At 38.6% G+C, this 13,552-nt stretch overlaps 1 protein-coding gene across 1 annotated transcript; it reads right to left on the bottom strand.

Annotated features, from left to right (window-relative positions):
- Positions 1 to 1,870: 1,870 nt before the first annotated feature.
- LOC149561500 (scarecrow-like protein 21) lies at positions 1,871 to 3,466 on the bottom strand. Its single transcript, XM_089827848.1, has one exon. It carries the CDS (start codon positions 3,464 to 3,466, stop codon positions 1,871 to 1,873), a length of 1,596 nt encoding a protein of 531 aa, XP_089683974.1.
- Between the last annotated feature and the right edge of the window lie 10,086 nt (positions 3,467 to 13,552).

The raw sequence follows: 13,552 nt of genomic DNA, 5'->3' as shown, positions 1-13,552 counted from the left end.
TTGTGAGACCTTGCTACTGGAATACCTAGGCTACATCCCATTTGAGCTCCATTGAGATAGACATTGATTCCCAGCCCCCATTTCGATTCTCATTAGATGCTCATGCTCATCTTCTCCCTTCTAGACAAGAGTTGAATGTGCAAATCAGACTTGACATCTAGAAATAGTACCTCATTACGACTTGGACTAACCCGCTTGGGGGGTAAAGTCTGAGGATGACTTTTTATGCTGAGCACTTTCTGGACACACATGATAGGATTATTGCTTGACCCAGATATTTATCTCAGAATTGGTGCCATGCTCATCATTTTGCACTAGGAACTTTTAGGGTTGGTTCACACCATCTATGACCCTAGACAGACCACCACATTGATAGAGAGGACCATATTTGTAGGCTATGCACATTTTCCATAATCGAGACTGAGTTACACATTATTTTTCATTTCCCTATTTATTACGAGATTAGAGGAAGATTTTATTGTTTATTCAGAGAATGTGGCTCATTGACCTCCTTCTTCAGCTACATAGATCAGAGATGTTTGGCACTTTGTCTATGTTTTTCTTATTGATCATACCCTACAGCTTCTATTCCCCCTAACGTAGGCTGCATAGAAGCTCATTACAAACTTCTTCTTGCCCTTACCCTTTGGGCAGGGTGTGAAGTGGCCCTTGGATACCTCCACCACTATTCACTCCAGATCCATGCAACCTCGCAGGGCTTATCTTCATCTTCATCTTCATCAGCATCAACCCACCAGTAGATCTCAAAGATAGCTAGATGCTCTCCTTCACCTGGGTCTGTATCTTTTAGTGCTGGACTTCTCCTAGCCTAGGAAGAACCCTTAGTTTGCATCTTGTATCTAGTTTTATTTTCTCTCATGTTTGCTTTCCCAACCACTATTTGGTGGTTTGCTAGTTATTTGGTTCTTGTTCTATAAGTTTTCAGTCCCATAGACTCTTGTTGGTCTCCTATTAGACATTAATAAATTTATCTTATCTTATCTAATGAGCACACCACAATTAATTCATCTAAATAAACTTTTACTACTTTCAAATGGTTGTGTCCATGATTAAACAAAAATAATAGCCTTGCATGCTTGTGAGACACCAAAGATACAAAATAATCCAATCTAAGAACATTCCCAACATTATTGATACATTATAAGACATAATTTCCACAAACATTCCAAAACATTATTGATACAATATAAGACATATTTTCCACAAAAATGAAGGTATATTCTGTACTATGATCCATCTAGGGCACGACAAAATGAAGATCTCTTTATCGTTTCCTTTAGATAATTAACTAATAGACCAAAAGCATGCAGAACTTATAGACCAAATTACATTCTGGATGACTGTCTTTTGGCTTTTGAGTTCTTTTATGTAGTAAGTATTTTTTGCAGACATTTAACAAACAATATTTCATATAGTTGCAAGAAGATAATTTATTAGTATTTTGAGGTAGATGAAAAATGACAGTATTGTTAGATCTATTTTTTCCACAATCTATAAAAATGATTGTTTCGGAATTAGGCTCAGATAGAGCCTTACCTCTTCCTCCTAAATTATGAGCAACAGAAACAGAAGAGAGAAAATTATGCATAATGTAATTCTATTGTCACGAGAAGAAATAAGCAGTTGGATAAAGAAAATAGAGACAATTATATGAAAGGAACAAAAAATACAATAGTAGTGGTGCATTTTCGCAGTTCAACTTATCCAGGCGTCAGATAGTATTGCTTCGACTTAAATTCTCAAATAAAACTCACATGTTTGGCCTATACAGTTTTGTTGTTCATGCAAATAAGGCGACTAAATCTAACCATATTATTACAAAGATTTTTGAAATACGTAGCCACTTGTTTCAGAAAACTCCATCAAACTTCATTCTGCGACCTCTCCATGCCGAGAGTGCAATGAGAGGTGTTCCTTTCCACTTTATAATGATGGCATCTCCATCGGCCTCCAGAGTATAATGTTCTCTTGAGGCACAGTCTGCTAATAACAATCTTACCTGATATATACCTTTAAAGCTGAACCCGATTTCCCTGAACCCTGCATGTTTAAAAATACACCTCCACACATCAGTTCTAACATGCCTAACGAACCGCTCATTCCCCTCACAGACTATCATGTTCCTCAACTGACTTGCAGTGATCAATTCCTCATGCTTCACCCGCATTATATCATTTCTGTCCTCCATGGTAACATCCAACAGATCGAAATACGCAATGTAATGCGAAAGCACATTGCGGAATCTATTGACAAAAGATGGAGAATTATGCTGGGCTTCCATTTCTACATTCACCAATATTCTTGGTCTCATTTTATTTATCACACGAATGAGATTTTCCAAAAGGACGGGGTCGTACAAGAGACTTCTGAGAACAATAGGAGCATAAACTGCCAACGCCTCAACTGATTTTACGGAGAACAAACCTTCTTTAATGTCAGCGATGCCTCCGATCTCCACGTTGTATGACAATGGAATCGCGAAAGATTTAGCCAGCTCATGAAGTCTTATTCCTGTTTTCAAAAGCTCTTCGCCGTCCGTCCCAACTGCTGTAATCTTGAGAAGCTTGAGCCTTGGCAAAGAAGAGGAAATGGATCTGTGTGCGAGATATTCCATCAATACTGTCCAGTGCGATCCAGTTCGCATCCCGAGATCAATCACATGAATTTTCTCTGCCTTCCCCACGACGTCTATGATCGCCTGCACAGCCGTGAACTGGAACACATTGACAAAGGGCAGAGCAATATTATAATAAGCAATTCGACTAAAGAACTCTTTTCTGTCAAACTCAGCATAAATATTGAAGGCGAAATCTGGGACTGGTTTAGCTGCGTTATTTAACGCTCTGAGAGTCTGGCGTTCGATTCTCTCCTGGAGTGCCGCGGCAACATAAAAGCCGAGTCTCTGTGTGCCATTCCCAGTCTGACATGACAATTGTTTGCATTTGGTCACAATTTCAGCAGCCTCTTCATATTTCTCCTTGCCTATCAATCCTCCAGACAGTAGCAGAAGTTGAACCAATTCCTCTTCTTTCTCTCCATTAAGAGCCTGGTCAATATCAGAGGTAGCGCATACACTTATTGTCTTACCTCCTTCCGAATTAGGGTTCTCCTCAGACGACATGATATCAGTGCTTGGCAGCCCGGAAATATCATTTGCAGCCTTAGAATTCCCTTGCCCGGAAATTTCATAGCTATTTATGAGGTCGTCGTCGAAAGGAAATATTTCATGTTGTGGAAGACCAAAGATGTCTTCCACACTCGGATACTGGTCAACCTCAGTAGCTTCTAACTCACATGAGGGGACCGACATGAACATGGAGACAGGATCATTTCCATTGTTAGATAAACTCATATTTAGTCTATCTCCTTCCAATTGGCTTTCATTAACTACTTCTCTTGCACAAGGAAAACATTCATGGTATGACAGACCAAAGATGTCGTCCATGGGCATGAACAGATGTGGGTCGAGCTCACTACAATCTGTGTCTTTGAATGTAGAATCCAATATGGAAAGAGGAATAGTGGAAAGTTTTTGTTTGGTTTAATTGGCTTTTTCAATATCTATTCCACTAATAAGAAGATTATTTTACAAAGCGAAATTATTTCACATAAGCGGCAGGAGCACAGAGCACAACGTTAATGTTGTCGTCTAGGTAAACACAGCGACATATGGGCGATATTTCACATAACCTGTAGGAAACAGTCTACAATGTTAATCTCGTAATTACGTCAAATGCGATGACATACATGCATGTTCGGCATATACCAAATACACCAAGATACATACAAACTCAGCATATAACGTGATTCGGCAGATATAATTCCAAGATACAATTTGGGACATTATTACTGTTTTTTTGTGTGCAATTAAATCAACTTTAGTAACAGATAAATAATGATTATAATGAAGATTAAACAAGCAAACAGTAATGAGGAAGCCACAAAACAATTTTTTAAATAGTTAGATGAATTTGTATTAAACATATATCTGATTTTTGTACTATAATACAAATAATTACATCATCAAGATATAAGAAAATCAGATATCAATGCAGAAGCTCCTAGTGATCTTGAATACCAAAATAATAACAAAGCAAGACTTAGAGTCATACACAAACTGCTAGGAAGGCACATATAGATGTGAGGTATCTCCCAACCACCAAAGATTACAAGAAGTAGAGAGATGACGACATTGGGAAGATGAAAACATATTGTTAAACTCTTCCTTGAAGGAGAACTGGTGTGGAAAAAGTAATAGAAGCAACTATCCAATTAAGGTCAATCAATGAAACCTCAAAATAAGGCAAAATATCATAATGAAGCTGCCAAGTGCTAGTACTCATATTTAGAGTTCCATGTAGAACTAGGGACATCATTAATCAAGGATCATTTGCTTGTCTTTGTAACATTGCTAGACAATATATTTCTTGAAAGTAACACATTGACATGCACACATCTTTTTAAGATCCCTATGTCAGGATTTCTTGAATCCTTTCAAGTGCTACTTTGTGGATCACAAATTGAACCAAACCTGATAGCACACAAAAATTTAGTCAGTTATTCTTCATTAGCTATTATATTTAGATTAACACATCCTCAAGAATAGAGTGAAGCAACATTAATATAATATACATTTAAAACAATTTTGTAGAAGAAAAATTAAAACTATATGTTCCCTCTAGTAGGTTTTGGTTGAAATTTTGCTTGTTTGTGTAGACACCTAAAATCCCTTAGAAAATAAAGTATTTTTATTTTCTAAAAAGTTTTGATGACATCATCATTTATTAATTAATTAATTATTTAATTTATTTATTTATTTTTATGCCATTAAATCTCTTTGTCTTAATTAAAAATATTTAATTAAGGAATCCCTCCCAAAAATGTTTAAATCTTATTTAAACATTATTTCATTATTTATTAATTATTTAATTAATAAATTGACCAAAAATTCTAAAATAAATAATTTATTTATTTTTTGCTCAAAACTTGGCCAATTTTCTTAAGACCACTAACCTCTTCCAAAATCTTCTAATCCTTCTTTAATTTTGATTAAAGGCTAATCCCATTATTTCCTTACCCTAATCCCAACTCAAACTATTCAATTAAGATTAAATATTTATCCTCATGTTTATTAAAAATGTTTTAATAAATATCTCCTCAACCGAAACCTTTGAGATAAATAAATCTTATTTCTCCTCATCCTAGGAAGTTCTAGACTCTTATAGAAAGTCTTCATCCTCATCCTAAGCCTATCTCTAATCCCCCATTTAGCCTAATCCACCCCATCCACCCATACTAACCAAGCTTAGCTACTAACTCACCCACCCTCATTAAATGCCATTCACTTGCCCATCTGTAACATCCCTAATCTAATCTTAGACCACATCTAATCCTACCCTTAATCATTTGTGCAATCCTAAACAAGCTTAAGACTTTCCTAAGCCAAGCCAAAGTCTTCCCTCAAAATATCCTAACCACCAAGCCATAAATTCTCTTCCAAAGCCATAAATGACTCTTACAAGCCCATTCATTGCTCTTACAAGCCATTATGAAGGTCTTTATGAGTTTTGAGCCTCCTTTGTTGACCCCTCAACCCATCTTGCTTTAACTAATAACGCTGTGACAAGTGTCACTCCCTGATTGGCTATAAGGAAGCACAATCCATGTGCTCTCCTCTCATGCAATCTGAGCCCTCCATAAGTTTTTCCCCATCCTTACATCTTAGCCCTCAAACCCTCAAGCCCTTAGCCTATAAATTGAATTTCCTCCCAAGTCATTTCAACACAATCCTTAAGCTAAAGTTACCATGCTATTTTGAGAAGCCAAATCCATACTTTTGCATACATCCACACCAAAAATCTCAAATCCATCTCCATTGAAGCATAGTTTGAGTACCTTGAGCATACATCCTAAATCCATATCCAAACAGACTCATCCCCAAAACAAGAAAGGCCTCATTGAGAGAACCTCTTAATGGTTCATATTCTCAATTGAGGGTTTGTCTTAGTCTCTATTATATGTTATGGTAGTTTAATGTGTAAATGCTTTTATTTTCATTAAATTAGTGTTTTTAGCATATTAGATTAGTGTATAAAAATAATAATTTTTTTAAAAAACTTTTGGTGGTTCCATAGAGTAGAGGTTTTTCTAAGCATTTTTACACCTGTGAAAAAGAACAAAAAAAGTTGATTTTATTTTTCCCATAGTTAAGCTTCAATTTTTGAGATTTTTGGGTGACTAATCAAATTGGCTTTTGTAGCTTTTCAGATTAGAGCATCCATTAAATCATGAACCATGTTTCTTGTAGGTTCTCTTTACATGGTTTAATGCTCTTGGAAAATAAACTTGAATGTTTAAACATTTGTCTTTGAATGCATATTGCTAAAATGAACTTGAATGTTTAAACAATTATCTTTGAATGTATGTCGCTCAAATCAATCTTGAATGCCATGGATTAAAATCAATTTTTTCTTGGAATGCATGCTTAAAACAACAAACATAATCTTAAATGCAAAAGGTCAATTAATCATTACAATATCTCACACTTCATCTTTTGGGGCATAAAAAGAATCTACATTTTAGAAACCTTCTAAGTTATAAAAATAAATAAAAACACTTTGAGTGAGTTTGTTGTTGGACTCACCCTCTTTAATTACCCATCATTCTAACCATTGGTTGCAATATCAACACCATATATGGGGATGGGTCTACCTAAGAAGGTGTTAAGTGGTCCACAAAAAAAATCAAACTCCGCTCACTTGAGTTTTTATTGGTTTTTCTAAGTTAAAAAATTTCTTGAATGCACATTAGTCTCGCTAACACTTCATTTGGGCATAAAAATTGAACAACTCTTGACATGGAGGGCCTCTGGGCACACGCTTGACAATCGTATTTCACACATCTTTGTTTTGGGCTTAAAACAAACTCATACTCAATCTTGAATGCCTTAAAGAAAATCAATCGATACTTGACATGGAGGGCCTCTGGGCATGCGGGTTTATTTTCTTGTTGACCCTAACTCTTCTTCTTGCTTGCATTCTTCAATCAATTTTACTTTTGTTAACACTTCAAGTTGGAATTAAAAATTTGCATCCTAAACATGTGTGTTTGCAAGGTTTAGATCAGAAAACTTAAGCGTCAGTTGGAAAAGAACTCTGTCTTTTAGCCCAAAATCATCCAAGTCTTCTCTCCCCTTGTCGTCTTTCGAGGCCATCTTGGGTGCATAAGATTAGGATCCAAAATCTTGTTTAAGTTTTAGGAGGCTTGCTTGGGGATTTCATCACCCCTTGGGACAACCTCAACTCCAGCGTTCCGACGGAGTATAAAGATCAGGAGGTGAATCCAAAGACAACTCTCTTGGGATCAAAATTCTGTCACTTAGGCTAAGCCTCAAGGAACTTTATACCCTTGAGAAGTGAAAGAGGAGAAGTGGGTTACCACTCCTTTCGGCTATGTGACATTGTTTTGGTTTCATCTACGAGTTTGGACCTCACGTACCTTGGGTATATCGAGGACTCCCTAGCTAAACCAACTGTCAGCCTTGTAGACAACCATCTAGGATGTTAATGTGTTTGAAGTGACTGATCAAAACATTTGTAGAATATACACACTCCTTGGCGCATGTATCACATTCTGAGAATCAAAAGCTTCTATCTGGTTGTTCCTATCTATTGCTTGATCTTTGACTTGTTGAATGAATGTTTGCCAAACTTGTTCAATCCTAGCTTAGGGCACACTTAGCATAGTCACTGCCTGTTTCAGAAGTTGAACAAGTTGAAGAAAAACAACCAAGATCTCTCAAAGCCAAGCAGATTCAGGAATTTATGTCAGAACAACTCAAACCCAAATAGAAGTTTCACGAAGCCAAACTCAAGCCATCTCAGGCATACCAAGAAATTTTAGTTAAGAGAAAGGAAGTAACACCAAGCCATCGAATTGCTAAACTCTACAAAGCAGAAGACAAAGTTGCCGACAAAACCTGTCAAGATGCCTGGTTAGATCACACTATTAGATTTAGCAAGCATCCAGGAGTTAACCCTGTTTATGTCTTACCAACTAGGCATGATTTCTATGATTAGGCCCCCTTGTTTCTCCACATCTTTTTGCAAAAGTTTCATTTTAGAGTCATCTTTATAGGAAAGCCAACCATTCTAGGTTATCCTTTTAAATCATTTTAGCTCATTCATCTCATCTAGGTCTTTGCCTTAGAATCAAACCAATCCCATCAAACCTAGCTAGCATCCCAAAAGCCTAAATCTCACATCCAAGCCTTCAAAATTGTTTTCACCTTGCTAAGATTATGCTATTCCTACCATCTTGCAAATCCACCAACCTCACCAAGGTTATCCCTTGTACAGAGCTTTGTCTAGGGTAATCTAGCCTTGTCACTTGTCATCCCTCATCACCTTCAGCTAAAGGTTGGGATCCAAAAGTGGTCAATCTCAAACGTTTTTCCTAAAGGATCATCAGTCTATCTTTAAGTTGACAGAATCACCACCAAACTTGCACATAGGAAAGAAAACCTTTCATGCTTTGGCAACATATCTTTGAAATTAGAATCTCCAACACAATCCTCCTTAGGTTTTTCATATAGCTTTGCATCAACCTAGAGAATCATTTGCATAGAAAAGCCTTTCCCCTTTGCATCCATCAACATTGTTGCATCTCATCCCTAGGAACACTTTCATGCCACTCGTCACTCACTTAGCCAAGAAGAAGAAGGAAACAATGGAGCCCTATCATTTGGATCAAATAGCATCACTCCCCTTGAGCACTCAACCATCCTTCAGCCCAGAGAACACTATACCATCACCTACTGACATTGAAGCTTTCATGAACCAACCAGGAAATGTAGTATTGGTGAATGCCATTATAGACAAGAACAAAGAAACAATCATGGCTAACTTTTGAAGGGACAACATAGGAGCCTTCGACTTTGGAAGACCTCCTCCCTTATCAGATCCATCTCACCCATTGTTTGGGAAACTACCACTCCTGATAGGCTCTTATGATTCAAATTATCCTCAATAAGTGCCAAAAGAAGAGCCTCAAGCCAATCCTTTTGATCCAATAGACCCAAACATACCATCCTCCACCCAAGTTGAAATCTCCATTCCACAAGCCAATCCAGCCACCACCACTCCATCCTTGATTCATACCTCGCCACTCCAAACTATCTTTTCCCAAAACACCTCACCATTTACTCTCTTCACTATTGTCGCTGCTGCTCTCCAAACCAACCTTCCAAATCCACCCATCTCCCAAATCAGTGCTAGCATCTTTGGCCAACCTCATTAATATACAACAGGGATGCCACCCATAGGGCCAAGTAATCAACCTTTCGTCTCCCCTAGCTTATTCACCATAGCCCAAAGCACAATTCCATCATTTCCACTAGGTCCTTGGAGCTGAGTGCCATCAACCAAAATCCCACAAGCTAGTATCCTCACTCCACAAAGCTATCAAACCCCACAAACTACTACCAATGTTTTGCCAAGCTCTCAAGTGACCCAAGCTCCTGCCAGCACTCTACCAAGCTATCAAACCCCCATCAGTTCCATTCCCAAGCTTTCAATTCCCACCACCTCCACCACCAATTAATCCATTACCTCCTATTACCAACTATTTTTCTATGCCACTTCTAGGAGGAAATCCACCACCACCAACCACCAAATAATTGGCCTCTTTTGCCATGCAGATACCTTCCCAAATGGGGGCACAACCCACATATATTAGTCAAACTCCTCAAATCCAAAGTCAAGTTCCACAAGCTCCCCAAGCTTCACAACCATCTTACACCTTTCCTTCATAAAGCAATCCATTTATCCCACAGCCAGCTTATGTTCCTCCATCCCAACCTCAAATCGAATATCAGTAGTAAGCCTCCCAACACATGCAACAATATATACCACCTCCACCTCAACAACCCATCATCCACCATTCAGTTGCCCAAGCCATGTACAATCCATACCAGCCCATACCTCAAAGCCATCCATATTCCATTGCCCCATATAGCACATACCTACCTTAGGGCATTCCTACATTAGGGGCACCCCAGCCATCACCCATTAATTCAGAATGGAAAGCCATGAAGACAACTTTGAAGAACATCCAGGAGGGAAATGATCCAAAAACCTTCAAGTTTGAGAATGTGTGTCCTTACCCATTTGACAGAGCCATTACCATGACACCATTTCTCAAACACTTTGAGATACCCAAGTTTGACAAATTTAGAGGAAAAGGAGACCCTGTCACACATATCAAAGAATTTTACATGCACTTCCAAGAAGTGGCATATAGTGAGGTCTTCCTCTTGCGTCTCTTTCCCAAAAGCTTGGCTGGACCAGCTCTTGAATGGTTTTATAGAATCCCATATGGCACAATTAAAAACTTTGCTAAATTGTCTGAGGCATTTGTAGCCCAATATGACCATCTTGTTCAAACAGAACTATCAGTAGTTGATCTTGTCCACACTAAGCAAAAAGGTGGAGAAAGCCTTCCCGAATATTTGCAAAGATGGCAAACCCTTACCACCCGCATATCTTGCACCTTTCCAGAGTGCCATTTGGTGAAAATGTTTATTGATAATGCCCATCCCAGCTTGGCTCACCACATGACCATGAACTGTTTGCAGACCTACAAAGATATCAAAGAGAAAGGAATGATCCTTGAGCAAGGACTCATTAAATATGGTGTGTTCAAGATTTAGAAGGAAGCCAACCAAAATCAAACACATTCAAATGACAAGTCTAGGTATTGGAACAAAAACAAGCACGTTGCAATAGATGAGGTTATTGATACGAGACATGTGAATATTGTTGGTCCCTCCCAAAATCAGTCCAACCCACCGTATCAATCAAAAAATTAACAAGCTATCAACTACCAATAGTAGAATCACCAAAGCTATCAAAGCCATAATCTAGGACCCAACTTTCAAAGGTCTAGCAATCAAGCTAATGCCATCAATGTAGTTGCAGGACCAAAGCCCAAGTTCTAACCTGCACCTAGAAATTATACACCCCTTGGTGAGCCATTGGATGTCATTTTTGAGAAATTGACTAAAGAAAACCTCATCAAATTTCCTCCTACCCAGCAAATTGACCTAGGCCAATCCAAAGCTGCATGGTAGAAAGACACTGAGTACTGCAAATTTCATAGGGTAAAAGGTCACACCACCCTTAGATGCATGAAATTAAAAGATTATGTGCAGGACCTCATTGATTGGAAAGAAATCACCGTTGGTGCCCAAACCTCTCCCAATGCAGGCTTACAGATCTATCAAAATGCTTTTCCTCCTCACAACAACCAAAATCATGGAAAAGCACCTATCCAAACCAAAAAAAACAACACCAACAATTGCCAGCCAAACCAATGGTATGAGAAGAACAATGACCACACTTCATCCTACATAGACTATTGTAGCCTCATAGGTTGTATATCCGAGAAAGAGCCTTCTGTCAATGTTATCAATATCCAAGGCCCAAACAATGAGTGTGGAGTCACCACTAGAAGAGTACAATTGAACATTGTAGCCCCATTAGTCCCATCTGCAATATCAACCCCAACAGTATCATCAACTCCATCCAAAAGCCAATACAATATCTTGGAACACCTTGGGAAAATGCCAGCCCAAATCTCCATTTTAGACCTTCTCTGCACTGGTCATGTGTACAAAAACATCCTTGGCAGTGCTCTCATAGAATTCTATGTCCCTTTAGATATCAATGCTACTAATTGTCATAATCTCGTTGGACACCTATCTTCCTCATGTGCCCTATCATTCAAACCCACCAACATACTCGTGGTCAAGCCATATCACACCCTTCTACTTTGCATAGCCATCATGGTATCCAATTTTGTCGTAAAAAGAGTAATGATAGATAATGGATCAGCCTTGAATATTTGTACCCTAAAATTCATAAAACAAGCTGGGTATACTAAGGCAGTAATCATTAGTGAGGTTATCACCATCAAAGCTTATGACAACTTGGAAACAACCACAAAAGGAACTATTTTGCTACCAATCAAGGTTGGGCTAGTCATCCAAGAAACACTCTGCCATGTTATTGATCTAAACCTACCATTTAATATCCTCCTCAGTCGCCCATGGATTCATGCAATGAAAGCCATTCCATCCACTTACCATCAGTGCATCAAATTTCCGCATCAAGACATTGAGGTAACCATCCATGTCGATCTAGAACCCTTTGCTTACTGCAATGTGGTTGAAGCTTCATATACAAACCATTGCCCTAGAATTGATATCAGCATAGCCATTGTTAGCTCATCCCACACTTGTAATGACCCAGAAACCATCCTCGCCTCCACCTTATCTATCGTGAAGATCAATAATAAAGGTTGTGGAGAGTATAGTCTATTAGATGCATTTGTTGTCAGGGCACTCCCACTTGATCCACATGCCCATGGACGATCAACATATCACAAAGCTAAGGAGATTCCACCTCCTCGATACAAACAGTTTGGCCCAACAACCTTTGTATCCTTGAAAATCCCTCTTCATGAGGAGCTCACTCCAAATATCAATAATTGGTTACATAAGGATGCACCTCCAAGAAATCAAGCACACCTTGATCACTTCAGCCAAAAGTATCCCCAAGAACATAAGCTCATCACTAACAAATATAACTATAAAGGTGGTGGTCTATGCCTAGAAGAAAGAGGCATGTAGTGCCCCATCGAAGCACACAAGTGGGAAACAAAGTCAGGTCTTGGCTTTGGCATACCCACAACTGGGGGCACCAATGAGAATAGTCACACTTTTTTGAACATTCACCATGACCTTGTCGAAATTGAAGACATTCCTAAGGAAGTTGAAAAGAGAGCCTACGACGATATCCCAAACCAAATCTTCCTTGGAGACTCTGTTCTCCAAGAACTATCCATCCATTTCATTGACCTACCATTCGCCCATCCACAACTCATAGGTTGGGATCAACCAAGCGTCATACACATTGATGAGTTCACATCAGAGGAAGTGCTTCTAAGATTCGTGGGAGCTGAAACACCTCACAAGAAAACAAATCCAAATTTTGCCTATATGTATAAGCTAGATCCCAAGGCGCATTTTGGAGAAAATCCCCAACCTAGTTTCGATACACCCAAAACTAGAACTAAGGTGAATCCAGAACTACCTAAGGTAGTGAAGGGAACCCCTCAGCAAGAAAATCTAGAGTCACAAGAAAAACATGAGGATTTAGCATTGCCTCCTCAAGATAATCGACCAAAGGTGTCTTCTATTCTAATTAAGGATACTAGAGAAGTCAACACTGGTTCTTCAAAGATCCCTAGACTTGTTCACATTGCTGCCTCCCTACCACAAGACCAAGCTGACCTCCTCTTTGAGGTCTTAAGAGAGAACATTGGCCGATTTGCATTGTCATATCAGGACATGCCAGGACTTGATCCAAAGCATGTAGTTCATCATCTTGTAGTCGATCCAAAGATCAAGCCCATTAGACAAAAGCTTAGAAAAATGCACCCCAAGGTGGCATTATTGGTCAAAGCTAAATTA

The sequence above is a fragment of the Cupressus sempervirens genome, chromosome 4 (genome assembly GCF_028749045.1).
Source record: "Cupressus sempervirens isolate cs-2001-9-10 chromosome 4, ASM2874904v1, whole genome shotgun sequence".
In the NCBI taxonomy this organism is placed as follows: domain Eukaryota; kingdom Viridiplantae; phylum Streptophyta; class Pinopsida; order Cupressales; family Cupressaceae; genus Cupressus; species Cupressus sempervirens.
This window is presented reverse-complemented; position numbering and strand designations above follow the sequence as displayed.